The sequence below is a fragment of the Haliotis rufescens genome, unplaced genomic scaffold (genome assembly GCF_023055435.1).
Source record: "Haliotis rufescens isolate VD_foot unplaced genomic scaffold, xgHalRufe1.0.p SCAF_18, whole genome shotgun sequence".
In the NCBI taxonomy this organism is placed as follows: Eukaryota; Metazoa; Mollusca; class Gastropoda; order Lepetellida; family Haliotidae; genus Haliotis; species Haliotis rufescens.
In genome coordinates, this window is record NW_025963868.1 from 9,280,513 (window position 1) to 9,295,267 (window position 14,755).

A 14,755-nucleotide genomic window follows, 5' to 3' on the forward strand; every position below is an offset into this window, starting at 1 on the left:
CAATATCCATGTCCATGTTAAAGTTGTGATTGGCTTTCCTCTCACTGTCCATGAGGTTTTTTGTCAGTCCCAGAAGATCAGAACGTCACTAGCCCTTGGGAGCATTGTTTTGGTTTGCGACCAAGCATTGTATGCAAAGGCCACTGAAAACATTTTGAAACAGAAGAAGCAATTCTCTGAATCGTTCCTAGGTTAGGCGTATTTCACACAGTGTACACACTGTTAAGTGTGGTAGAAAAACTGGGTTAAGAGACATCTGCATAGAAACTGGAGTGATCGCTGAAGGTTCTGTTGAAGGTGTACTTGATGGTTGAAGATACAACCGTGCTGTTAGATTCCACAAATTGCCATATGAGGCACTGCAACTGCTTGTTTGGAATGGGTTTAACTGATGGAAAGCCTCCAAACAGATAAAAGAGATGATCAATGCGTATTCACAAGACATATGCCAGGAGACCTTCTATGAAGCGAAGCACTTGGCACTCCAGAGTTTATATCTTTGGCAGAGTATTTCTACCAGGATCAGAATGATCTTCATCACAAATTTTGGATGTCACACTTTGATATTGTCGATATCTTGTACCTAGAAGGCACAACGCCTGGAGCCATCAGCAGACACTACCTTACTGCAAAGTACAGAGTAATTGGCGGATCTAAATATGTCGTATATTGAAGTTCCCAAAGCCTTGCGAGAAGGAATATCCTGTGGGTATACTGACATGCTGTTTGATGTTTATCAAGAAGTATCAATCAAAAATGCAGAGAGAGCCAACAGAGGATCCCAGCATGGCATACCATTCAGGACCCTTGCACCCGAACATTGGGTCATACAGTGAATGTCCTCCTGAACCTAGAGAACAAGGCACACCTGATTTAAGTACTTGTTTCTGGCTTGAGTGAAGATGAACGGAGAAGCAGACTTGCATAAGACTAACGGTGGAGCCAGTCAACAATGTTAAAGCCCTCAGATGTAGCCAAGAAGAGGCAGACATCAGACTCCTCCTTCATGCGAAGCGCTGTACTGATTCTGGCTTTACAACAGTTGTGATTGTGTCTGATACGATACGTATGTCTTTATTATTGGCTTGTCATTACCATCACAGCTACCATCCTCAATTTACATGAAGGGTGGAACCAGGACATGAAATGAATATGTTGACGTCAAAAAAGTTGCTGACACGCAAGGCCTTGACAAATCTGCAGGCCTTCTGGGACTGCATATGTTTACAAGGGGATTGTCTAAAAGTCGGGCCAAGAAAAGTCGGGCCGGGCCGGGCCAGCGGGTAATACTAAAAATGGATTGCAGAATAATAAAACGAAACGTGCATATCTAGGCAGATCGCAAATGTCCACAAACGTATAGTTTTGCTCATTTAATAGAGTTTGAATCAAAATACATCTTCAACAATGTAATAAACTGATAATTATGACTACATACCGTGAGTCCTCGTAGAAATGTCAGTGTCTTGACTATGTGTTTTCTTTGATGAGAAAGTTTCTCACCGACCTTAGCGTGTAGGGGTGTGATGTCCAGGGCAGGAAACGACAGTGTTTTGACTACTCTTCTTTCATTAATTAACGTGTGAGGCATCCCTAATTCTATGTACAAATTATATTGTAATATTTTAAATAATATCTTGTATAATAATAATTATATAATGTCTGCAATCTTGGGCTGAAAGCACAGGAGCTCTAAATGATGCAAAAATGGGTTCGGGAAGCGTAGATCAACTACGGATCATATTCACTCTGTTTGTTCTTTTATTGAAACTAGAAAATGTATTAAAAAAGACACTTTTTCTGCTTTTATTGACTTTCATAAAGCGTATGATAGCATTAACAGAGGTGTGCTGTGGGAGAAATTATGTAACATTGGCGTGAAAGGGAAAATGTTTCTAGCACTTCAATCTTTATATGATAATGTGAAATGCAGTGTACGTATAAATGGTATGCTTACACCCTGGTTTAATGTTAATCGTGGTTTAAAACAAGGATGTTTACTTTCGCCAATTCTGTTTAACTTTTTTTATTAATGATTTGCTTGACAAGCTAAATGAAACTGGTATTGGTATTTGTGTTGATGATATTACTATTGCAGCCTTAGCATATGCTGATGATCTTATTTTACTTGCAGAATCGGCAGATGCATGATTTGAATCGCCTATTACATGTTATGAATACATGGTGTGTTGATAATAGTATCCTTATTAATAATGACAAGTCCAAGATTGTACACTTTAGAAATGTAAGTGTTCCAAGAACAACAGCTTTTTTAAATATTGGTAACTCTGTTTTAGACATTGTTGATTGTTGTAATTATCTAGGCCTACTGCTCACGGAACATCTTGACTTCAATGCTATGGCAAAAGCAGCAGCTAAATCGGCTAACAGAGCATTAGGTCTTCTTATATGTAAATATAAGGCAATTGGAGGTATGCAATCCACTACTTATTCCAAATTGTATGATACGATGGTTTGGCCAGTCTTGAGTTATGGGGCATCTATCTGGGGTCATCGTGAAATTTCTTCTGTAAATGCCGTTCACCATCGTGCTTTAAGATTTTTCTTAGGGTTGGGTAAATACGCTCCAAATGTTGCTGTTAATGGAGATATGGGATGGATTCCTCCGATAGTTAGACAGTGGATGTGTATTGTTAGACAGTATTGTCGTTTTACTAAAATGTCCCTTAGATTAAATAAGTATGTTTTTATGTGGTCTGAACGTTATGTTGGTGGACGTGTGAAAAACTGGAGGGCAAAGCTGAACGAATTTGGTCTGAATATTTCTGAGAATGTTAGCGTGAAAAGTGTTGTTGTACGTGTGCAAGATATATGCATGGGAAAGTATGTGTCTGATTGGAATGAACGGTTATGCAAGCCTGGCGGAAGAACGGGTGGTAACAAATTACGTACGTATAGAATGTTTAAAGATGGGTATAGATGTGAAAGTTATGTAAGTATGTATGTGCCTCGTTCTTACCGCTCTGCCTTCTCCAAATTTAGATCAGATACTGCTCCTCTGAAGTTGGAAACAGGCAGATATACGAATATGAATGTGAATGAAAGAGTGTGTATTCAGTGTAAGGAAAGTATTGAAGATGAATGTCATGTATTACTTGATTGCCCTGTGTACGATGATTTGCGTGAAAGTTTATACGAAAAGGTGAGTTTTAGCTATCCCAACTTTCTAGAGTTATGCAATACTGATAAACTTATTGTACTTTTTAAATATTATGTATATTTAACAGCCAAAACCTGCTTTTTAATTCTCTAACGAAGAAAAAATATTTTATATGGCTAGTTACGGGTAGTATATTTGCATACCCCTTTTACACCAATATATTTATGCAGTACATACTGTGATATGTTTTAGTGAGTGAGTGAGTGAGTATGGTTTTACGCCGCTTTTAGCAATATTCCAGCAATATCACGGCGGGGGACACCAGAAATGGGCTTCACACACTGTACCCATGTCGGGAATCGAACCCGGGTCTTCGGCGTGACGAGCGAACGCTTTAACCACTAGGCTACCCGACCGCCCCTGATATATTTTAAGTCTCTCGTAACCCTTAACGGGTGGCTCACTTTTATGTCCTTTTATATGTATTTATGTAATTATTTCTGTGAGGCGAGACTCAAATAAACAATCTGTCTGTCTGTCTGCCCTAATTAACCTTTACTTATTCATGTTAAACCAACACAGGATGTTTTCTGGAAGTGGATATTCGCGAATGTCACAGGGCTGACACGACACGTGTTAAGAACTGTCCTCGCACTTCTAAATTTCCTAACATTCTTTATATCTAAAGATTAGTATTATATCTATTTATATACCACTTTATTGTCTCATATTGCGGTAGTTAAAGAAAACAGTGCTCAAAGTGAAGCCCTTTTACCTCTACATTCTCAACATAGTCTCTATCAGAAGTGTTTGGCTTGTGTTGGGTCCGACTTGGCCCGGGCTGTCAAAATCAACTTTAAACACACAGATGTATCATCAAATGTGTTTACATCTGTAGCTTAGTAATTTATCTACCTATATACCACTTTATAATGTCACAGTACATCATATTAAAAGAAAACAAGGTGCTCAAAGTGAAGCCCTTTTCCCTCTACATTCTCAACATAGTCTCTATCAGAAGTGTTTGGCTTGTGTTGGGTCCGACTTGGCCCGGGCTGTCAAAATCAACTTTAAACACACAAATGTATCATCAAATGTGTTTACATCTGTAGCTTAATATTGTATCTACCTATATACCACTTTAAAATGTCACAGAACACCGCATTTAAAGAAAACGGATCCGTTAAATTCAAGCACTTTTACTGTATTTTCTTAAGAAAATCTGTCACATGTGTTTTCCCCGACGCGGCCCGGGCTGTCGAAATCAACTTAAACCTCATTTATGTATCATGCCATGGATTCAGATCCATAGATTAGTATTATATCTAACTATATACCACTTCATAGTGTCTCAGATATTTACAGAAAACAAGGTGCTCAAAGTGAAGCCCTTTTCCCTCTACATTCTCAACATAGTCTCTATCAGAAGTGTTTGGCTTGTGTTGGGTCCGACTTGGCCCGGGCTGTCAAAATCAACTTAAACATCACAGATGTAACATCAAATGTGTTTACATCTAAAGACAAGTATTATGTCTACCTAAATACCAGTGTCTCAGATCGCGGTATTTAAAGAAAACAAGCGAAGCACCTGTGCGTAATCGGTTTAATTGTACGTTATACATTGTAGACAGACAGACAGTAATTTATTAATGTCTCACTTCTGTACATACATAAAACAGCTTTGTACAAATAAACATTGATAGAATGCACAGAACCATTCAATAGAATTATGAGAGATTATTAACAGAATATCCCACTGCTAAGTATATGATAAATTGTTGAATTAACATTAGATAAGGTTGAGAATTAAGTGTGTGTTTTTTCAATACATCTTAGACTGTTGAGTCGTCTGCTCGATGATAACCAGCCTACTCATATTTTTACCCTGTTCCCCATTGTTGGAAAGTGTCGTCTGCTACCCCTGCTGGAGCCATCTGGTAACAATTAATCACAAGCTGTCAATATACAATACATTACAATACATCAAGATGGCAGTTTCCATGTAACGATTAAGTATTTCTAAGCAACTTAAAGATATGTACAATATCTAGATATATGTATCTTTAATTTGCTTAGAAATACTTAATCTTTACATGAAAACTGTCATCTTGATGTATTATTCTGTTTTGTATATATATTGACAGCTGGTGATTGAGCCGTGATTGCTGCCAAGGGCGGTCACACGAGTTCAGCGCACCCTGGTGGCCTTATGTGACATGACAATGAACAGTTTTCAATGCCTTTGTACAACGACAACATGTGACTATCGGACTCTAAAATTTCATATTTTTATCTACGATATTGAATTAAATATATCGACTTTATTAGGTTCAATAAATTTACTAACAAATCTACCTTTTGCGCATTGAGCGACTATCTCCTTTAGCTGTATGCGTAGTATAGAGCTTTATCACGCGTGACCTTGCAATGCTGTACATCGTATCTTATTCAAGCTGTATCACTAAGAGTGAGTGATTATCTCCCTTACCCGAATAGCTCTTTTGCGCACTACCTTTGCAATGTGTCGTATGTTATTCGGGCAGCCAGCGAGAATGGTTCCAGGGAGGAATTTAGGTCAAGCCCTCTGTCTTTCTCCCTTCACACTGCTATTGCAAATTATTGTTCAATACGATTAAATACCAGGCTTCTATGAGGTGAGGTGAAATTCGATTTAACGTCGCGTCCAAGATTATTGCACTTATATAGCGACGTGCATGCACGTGTATGTGTGTGTGTGTGTGTGGCTGCTTGTACTAGTCCGGACTGATGCCGATTTATAGTGCTAGCTCACTGAGATACCATGCCGCAGTATAACATGAATACCCCACTCAGACACAGTATACTGACTCCGAGCCGACCAGTCCTTGTTTTAGCCCCTTAATGCCGAGCGCCAGACAGGGTAACAACAAGTACCATCTTTTAACGTCTTTTGGTATGACGCGGCCGGGGATCGAACCCCGGACCTTCCGCTCTCCGGGCGGACGCTCTACCACTAGACCACGGAGGCGGTCAGGCTTCTATGAAGCATGACTTTGTTCAATAAACAACACATGTAAAACAACGGGTTTGATATCAGATATTTGTAAAAGTTGTCTTCACAATCACATGTATGGTGCTTGCTCTGCAGATTTGAGCACAGTTTCAAGTAGTTCAGTGTATTTAAAGTATGATTCATACCGTTTCATACGGCGGTTTATGGTTCTGCATGGTTTATTGTATTGACAGTTGTTTTAACTTCCTGCAGATATTATACACCCGTATAAGATATTTGCTTCTGGATACATTGGAAATCAAAATGTTGGCCCTTAGTTTGCATTTATTCTCCTGAAAAATAATTCGGTTGCATGATATATTTACGATGTTTGGCTTGAACATAGTAACATTCTTCTAAACATACTTCAAATTTAAGCCGGAAGTAATCACAACACAAACCCAGTTAAGCAAACGGAACCGTACACAAGAGTAGTGAGTGAGTGAGTTGGGTTTAACGCCGCTTTGAATAGTATAATTCCAGTTATATCACGGCGTGTCAGCTTGATGTGGAAGGAAAGCCCGAAGTGATGCAGATATTGGACGTTCACCACTTTGAGGAAACCCATGAGCACGGGGATAGTGCTGACAACATAATCGGGGCGAACCGGGATTCGAACACACTGTCATAGGTTTCTGGCGTGCCCAAGGGACACCACTCTGCATAGCGAATTGCAGCGCATAAGGCGACTTTGGCCAACCGTGCCCCCGTACACAACTGTAACAAACTATCATACAACAAAGATGTTGAAGATGAGATATGTCTTGAGTAATTGCCCGACTATAAGGCAATCGTTTACAAGCAGTGATACCGTCAGCTGCTTCACTGGAAGAGGAAAGGTATCAGCCCTCAGGCTACTTACCAGTGACATACACAGCAACACATTGAGTTTTACGCCGCATTTAGCAATATTCCAGCAATATCACGGCGGGGGACACCAGAAATGGGCTTCACACATTGTACCCATGTCGGGAATCGAACCCGGATCTTCGGCGTGACGAGCGAACGCTTTAACCACTAGGCTACCCGACCGCCCCAGCAACACATTGACTTGTAGGCACAAGCTGGAAAGTTTCACCACAGCTGTTCAAGGCGCTAGAGTCACTTGCGCCTCTTCACCGCAGAACCAGTGCAAGAGGGACAATTATCAAGTTTTGAAAAGGGTGAGGTGAGGTGAGGTGAGGTGAGGTGAGGTGAGGTGAGGTAAAATTGGGTTTAACGTCGCGTCCAAGATTACTGCACTTATATAGCGACGTGCATGCACGTGTATGTGTGTGTGTGGCTGCTTGTACTAGTCCGGACTGATGCCGATTTATAGTGCTAGCTCACTGAGATACCATGCCGCAGTTTAACATGAATACCCCACTCAGACACAGTATACTGACTCCGAGCCGACCAGTCCTTGTTTTAGCCCCTTAATGCCGAGCGCCAGACAGGGTAACAACAAGTACAATCTTTTAACGTCTTTTTGTATGACGCGGCCCGGGATCGAACCCTGGACCTTCCGCTCTCCGGGCGGAAGCTCTACCACAAGACCACGGAGGCGGTCAGTATGGAAAAGGAGCATGGAGGCTTTTCCTGTTGGTCATTGTTGGAAGGAGGAGGGTGGGGCCTTGGTTATTGACTAGGGGGTGGGGTGGGGTGGTGGTTGGGGTCGATGCGTTACCTGCTCCTGCGACAGTGATGGAATTGGTTGCATGTAACTGTTTAAAGAAGGGCTTAGAGGAGAGCTGTACCTGCCTTCGGTATAACATGAAATTAACATACCTTTGCAAATTACAGACATGTAGCAATCAGCAAGTTAAGGATGAGGTTGAATTTGAAGCGAGTGATGTTGATGATGGTCCAGATGATGAGTAATCAACAGTGTACAATGAAGACTCATATGTGACCACCCTTGTTTCGGTCTACAACAAGACTTAAGTTTCTAACACTAATGTGATGAAAATAGTTTTTGTGTTTAATTGTGTGATCTTATCAAATATTAATATGCATTATGCAACAGATAACTGCATTTTATGTTATTGCGGTTAGCATATCCAATTTGACCCCTATTTGACCTTCAGTTTAATCTTGTGAGCCCCAAAAACAGAACAATGTATCTTCAAAACAAATTGTGACTACATCTAGCACATGGCCTTTATAATTTGGAATTGAGAGTTATAAATTCATGTGAACTTTTTTCAAGCAGCCCAACCTCATACAATTTTACATCTTTTTAGCGCATGATGACATTCGTTTTAAAATGTACCAAAAACCGTTCTGTACCAAACCATAAAAGACAATAAAGTTACTTTTATCAGACTTTAAACAGATTTAGCTACGGCTTGGCTTCAATCATAGCCCATTTGGATTAAGAAAGTCCCATTGGTGTGGCATCTGCAGTATATTTTCTGGTAGGTGATAATATTTTAAGCAGAGGTCAAATGTTGTGACCTTTTGACCTCTGGTGACCTTCATTTTTACTGTATTAGTCCTATATTACATACCAACATGTAGAGCATCAGGTTACCAACATTTTGAGTGGTCATACTTCATCATATGACTATTGCTTGTAAAGTTATTCCACTTTCTGGTCTCCCCTACCCTGAAATCTAGTCCTGTGGATTCGACTCTGGGGTTCCCCTTTATGTGGTGATTACTACCACTAAGCTGTGAGTCCCGGATTGCTTTCAAAGTGGTTTTTCATCTATTGATATATGACTTTCAAAAAATCATACTGAGATTTTGCCACCCATGGTGGTACCAATATCTGGTCTGGCTCATGGACTAATATCCATCACTCTAGGCCGGGAAGTTCGATTTGGACCTGACGTCATTATGACGTTCAAATACTGTTCTTTCCAAATATGGTGCCAGACGTACCTTAGTCCTATAATCGGGGGCTCGAGATTCCTCCTGATAATGATGTTTGGTTTCTCAGCATCCAACTCATGAGTTTCAACAAAGTGGTATACTCCAAGACCTGAATCACTCGGACTTTCCCCTAAGTCCCGCCGTGATATAACTGAATCACTCGGACTTTCCCCTAAGTCCCGCCGTGATATAACTGAATCACACGGACTTTCCCCTAAGTCCCACCGGGATATAACTGAATCACTCGGACTTTCCCCTAAGTCCCGCTGGGATATAACTGAATCACACGGACTTTCCCCTAAGTCCCGCCGTGATATAACTGAATCACTCGGACTTTCCCCTAAGTCCCGCTGGGATATAACTGAATCACACGGACTTTCCCCTAAGTCCCGCCGTGATATAACTGAATCACACGGACTTTCCCCTAAGTCCCGCCGTGATATAACTGAATCACTCAAACTTCACCTAAGTCCCGCTGGGATATAACTGAATTACTCGGACTTTCCCCGAAGTCCGACCGGGATATAACTGAATCACTCGGACTTTCCCCTAAGTCCCGCTGGGATATAACAGAATCACACGGACTTTCCCCTAAGTCCCACCGGGATATAACTGAATCACTCGGACTTTCCCCTAAGTTCCCCCGTGATATAACTGAATCACACGGACTTTCCCCTAAGTCCCGCCGTGATATAACTGAATCACTCGGACTTTCCCCTAAGTCCCGCCGTGATATAACTGAATCACTCAAACTTCACCTAAGTCCCACTGGGATATAACTGAATTACTCGGACTTTCCCCGAAGTCCGACCAGGATATAACTGAATCACTCGGACTTTCCCCTAAGTCCCGCTGGGATATAACTGAATCACACGGACTTTCCCCTAAGTCCCACCGGGATATAACTGAATCACTCGGACCTTCCCCTAAGTCCCGCCGTGATATAACTGAATCACTCGGACTTTCCCCTAAGTCCCGCTGGGATATAACTGAATCACACGGACTTTCCCCTAAGTCCCGCCGTGATATAACTGAATCACACGGACTTTCCCCTAAGTCCCGCCGTGATATAACTGAATCACTCAAACTTCACCTAAGTCCCGCTGGGATATAACTGAATTACTCGGACTTTCCCCGAAGTCCGACCGGGATATAACTGAATCACTCGGACTTTCCCCTAAGTCCCGCTGGGATATAACAGAATCACACGGACTTTCCCCTAAGTCCCACCGGGATATAACTGAATCACTCGGACTTTCCCCTAAGTTCCCCCGTGATATAACTGAATCACACGGACTTTCCCCTAAGTCCCGCCGTGATATAACTGAATCACTCGGACTTTCCCCTAAGTCCCGCCGTGATATAACTGAATCACTCAAACTTCACCTAAGTCCCACTGGGATATAACTGAATTACTCGGACTTTCCCCGAAGTCCGACCAGGATATAACTGAATCACTCGGACTTTCCCCTAAGTCCCGCTGGGATATAACTGAATCACACGGACTTTCCCCTAAGTCCCACCGGGATATAACTGAATCACTCGGACTTTCCCCTAAGTTCCACCGGGATATAACTGAATCACTCGGACTTTCTCCTAAGTCCCACTGGGATATAACTGAATCACTCGGACCTTCCCCTAAGTCCCGCCGTGATATAACTGAATCATTCGGACTTTCCCCTAAGTCCCCCCCGTGATATAACTGAATCACTCGGACTTTCCCCTAAGTCCCACCGGGATATAACTGAATCACACGGACTTTCCCCTAAGTCCCCCCCGTGATATAACTGAATCACTCGGACTTTCCCGAAAGTCCCGCCGTGATATGATTGAAGTACTGTTTAAATCAACGTTCATCCAAAATTCACTCACTCACTCACTCACGACTGAGTGCTTTTTGGCCCACTTATCAATAGTGAGCAGCTCCGCCGTTGGTTCTTCAAACACACCGGACAAACGTTCAGCCCAAGCAGCAAGATATTTCTCTAGCTTCTCCCCCGTCGCGTTCTCGACACCGAGAGAAACCTGAGGGGGCAGGACGTCGAAGCCGACCACGTTCAAAGTCCCAACCTGCAAGCAAAATTATTATTTTCGTAAAAATATCGTAACGTTCCAAGTGACGTCAATTGATTGTTACGTCACAATCGACCCAGTATCCTAACTGTGTTCAGAAGTCATCCATGGAATGCAAACGACTTGACGGCAGGCGGCGGCCGATTTCCCGTAGGCTGAACTAAATCATTGAACTAATACATTGATCCTCTGTACATATCGAATGAAAACAAATAGCTGACAATCTGAAATTTGCTGTATGGTAAAATTGCTCCCACCAAAATAACGTGAATCGAACTGTTATTATTTTTTTATCGCTGAAAACAAATTTTCAATATATAGACATGTTTTTAAAGCTGTGCCCCGTCCGTTATTGCGCGGTTTATTTGTTTTATGTTTGCACACGTTACATTGGGATGAGTATAAGGTGGAAAGATGTAAAGATAATGTTTTTTTAAAGAAACTTTATCTTTGTCTCACATATATAATAATGAAATACATAAATAGTTATAAAATATTTTCTAAAACATTCCTAACTGTAAATTATTACATTAAACACGTTTGTTTTATTCGGGCACGATCATGAGGGAGTTGCGCTATGCACTAGACTGGTTTGCCTGCCCTATAGCGCTTGCGCTCCTCGCCTGCAGCCGCTAGGAGGCAAAGGTCAGGGTACCAGTCTAGTTCCACACGACCTATTCCCACAGCAAATAGCGGCGGTGAAACGTTGGCCCATTTCCTTGTAGCGGGTATGTCTGTCGAGAGGGTTGGGGACAGGCCAACAGCATGTCGCTATGTAGCGAGGTATTAGCACTTTTGGACTGGGTGAATAATTGAGGTGTCAGGCTACAGGAGTAAACATATTTGCATAAGGGAGATAACTCTCATAGAGAAGTATGGTTCATGGTTAAAAACAAACGCACTCACAACGTTGTGGGTTTTAGTTTTAACTCATTATGTCTCCACTGATCTCGTTCATTATAAAATAACATCACAACAATGCAACAATTACTTTGAAAAGATTGATTATGAAATAAATATTAATAACTTTAGTACTATATAGATATATGAATGTCAAAAGTATCATGTATATCACTATGATTGTGTCCACTTATTACACTTTGTTACTTGAAATCAATAAGAAATGGGGGCGGTCGGGTAGCTTAGTGGTTAAAGCGTTCGCTCGTCACGCCGAAGACCCGGGTTTGATTCCCGACATGGGTACAAAGGGTGAAGCCCATTTCTGGTGTCCCCCGCTGATCAGTTGCTAAAAGCGGCGTAAAATCAAACTCACTCACTCACTGAAATAAGAAATGTTTCATTGTTGTGAAAACATATTGCAAGATTTATTATACCCAAGGTCGGGGGTATATAGTTATACCAAGGTTCCGCCCGTCCGTCTGTCCGTCCGTCCGTCCGTCCGAAAACTTTGTCCTGGCGATTTCTCTTAAACTATTCAGGGGATTCATCTCAAACTTAGTACATATAATCTGTGTCATATGGAGGGGTGCAGTCGAAAGAAAAAAATGTTTTTATTAATTTTCCATTTTTTAATGAATTTTTCAAACCCTAACCCTATCCTAGCTATTTAATTTGAAACTACTGACACACTAGGCAGGTCGGGGGTATTAGTGAGCCACGCTCACTTTTGACCTTGTTTTTATAATATCTTTGTTTTCTACTTTATGTTGCATAAGTATTTAAGCTGAAATGTGCCATATTCTCATTCCTGATTCTGAAAGTACCAGATGCAAATTACAATTTTTTTTACCTTCTGGTTACACATGTGCGATTCATGACAGTAAAGGTACCAGCATCAATAGGTATGTTAAACTGGGCCCTGTCTCTAATATCACAAGTTGACGACGCGCATAGGGAGCCGGGAACCAGCTTATAGGTGTGTATGCTATTTCTTTGCGCCGTGTTGATCCTCTGGATCCAAGTTATCTTGTATCACAATGTATTGGCGCATGTTGACGACGCGCATAGAAAGCCAGGAACCACACAACGTGTATACATTCGTTATCAAGGACGTTGCACATGCGCACATATAACCGGATATGTAGTCTTTATTAAAGACCCGGATACAAATATATCAAATACAGCCCATGCAAGTCTATAATGTTTGGCAAGTCTAGATTACTGCAGTATCTGAAAATGAACGGTCTCTCAGGGCTCCTTTATATGATATTTTTATTAAGATAATTGAACAACTGTTTTTTTCTGTACGATATTTTCATTTCAGAGACTAGACGTTAGTCTACCGTATATGGTTCAAATAGGCCGTCGCCTGTTGGAGTGATTGAGTATGGTTTTACGCCGCTTTTAGCAATATTCCAGCAATATCACGGCGGGGGACACCAGCAGTGGGCTTCACACATTGTACCCATGTTGACAATCGAACCCGGGTCTTCGGCGTGACGAGCGAACACTTTAACCACAAGGCTACCGGAGGGCCCCTTGCCTGTTGTATAAAAGTAGTGGAACTAGGTTATACTTGGCCACGTATACGTACCTGCATGGGTAGGAGCATTGCTTCTAGGGACTCAAAGGGTATGCTTGGAGCACCGGTAGTGAAGGATAGTAGCACCCTTTTACCCTAGAATCAGACAAGGTAACATGCAGATAGACTGATAATATTTCGATGTAAGGTCTCTTGCTCCAAATCAGACAGGTATTTGAAGCTTGGATGCAGTTGATTATAGTTATAAGTACTTTGTACTATACAACCCACTGACTCAGTCCTTATCCTTCGGACGTGCTACACAACCCACTGACTCAGTCCTTATCCTTCAGACGTACTAGACAACCCACTGACTCAGTCCTAACCTTTCGGACGTGCTACACAACCCGCTGACTCAGTCCTAACCTTTCGGACGTGCTACACAACCCGCTGACTCAGTCCTTATCCTTCGGACGTGCTACACAACCCACTGACTCAGTCCTTATCCTTCGGACGAACTACACAACCCACTGACTCAGTCCTTATCCTTCGGACGAACTACACAACCCACTGACTCAGTCCTTATCCTTCGGACGAACTACACAACCCACTGACTCAGTCCTTATCCTTCGGACGAACTACACAACCCACTGACTCAGTCCTTATCCTTCGGACGAACTACACAACCCACTGACTCAGTCCTTATCCTTCGGACGAACTACACAACCCACTGACTCAGTCCTTATCCTTCGGACGTACTACACAACCCACTGACTCAGTCCTTACCGTCAAAGCACCTTCTTCGTAGAGTCCTGTTTTGCGGACGAATCCGGACATGACCTGTATGACTCTGTCCATCCAGCCCTTCAATATGGCGGGAAAGGAACACCAATACAGAGGGAACTGGAACACGACCAAGTCAGCCCGCTCCACCTTGTCCACCTCGCCCTGAACAACCCTGCATACATCAACTGGGCCGGAATCTGAAACTGGTGAGTGAGTATGGTTTAACGCCGCTTTTATCAATATCCCAGCAATATCACGGCGGGGGACACCAGAAATGGGCTTCACACAATGTACCCATGTCGGGAATCGAACCCGGGTTTTCGGCGTGACGAGCGAACGCTTTAACCACTAGGCTACCCGACCGCACCCTGAACCTGGTGGGAGCATCAGCAGTCGCATATCAATATTCTGTCAAAAATCGAGCCTGAACCAGACAATCCAGTGATTGATATCATGAGCATCAGTC

At 42.2% G+C, this 14,755-nt stretch overlaps 1 protein-coding gene across 3 annotated transcripts in view; it reads right to left on the minus strand.

The window, feature by feature from the left end:
• Window positions 1–10,662: 10,662 nt before the first annotated feature.
• The window catches only part of LOC124129585 (ribosyldihydronicotinamide dehydrogenase [quinone]-like), a 45,670-nt gene continuing 41,577 nt past the window's right edge, over window positions 10,663–14,755 (minus strand). For all 3 annotated transcript variants that reach the window (XM_048398185.1, XM_048398186.1, XM_048398184.1), the window contains exons 3-5: window positions 14,290–14,492; window positions 13,576–13,659; window positions 10,663–11,078 (exon numbers count right to left, since the gene is read on the minus strand). In XM_048398185.1, the coding sequence (XP_048254142.1) occupies window positions 10,881–11,078; window positions 13,576–13,659; window positions 14,290–14,492 (485 nt within the window). In that variant the 3' untranslated portion in view covers window positions 10,663–10,880. The remainder of the gene's footprint in view (window positions 11,079–13,575; window positions 13,660–14,289; window positions 14,493–14,755) is intronic.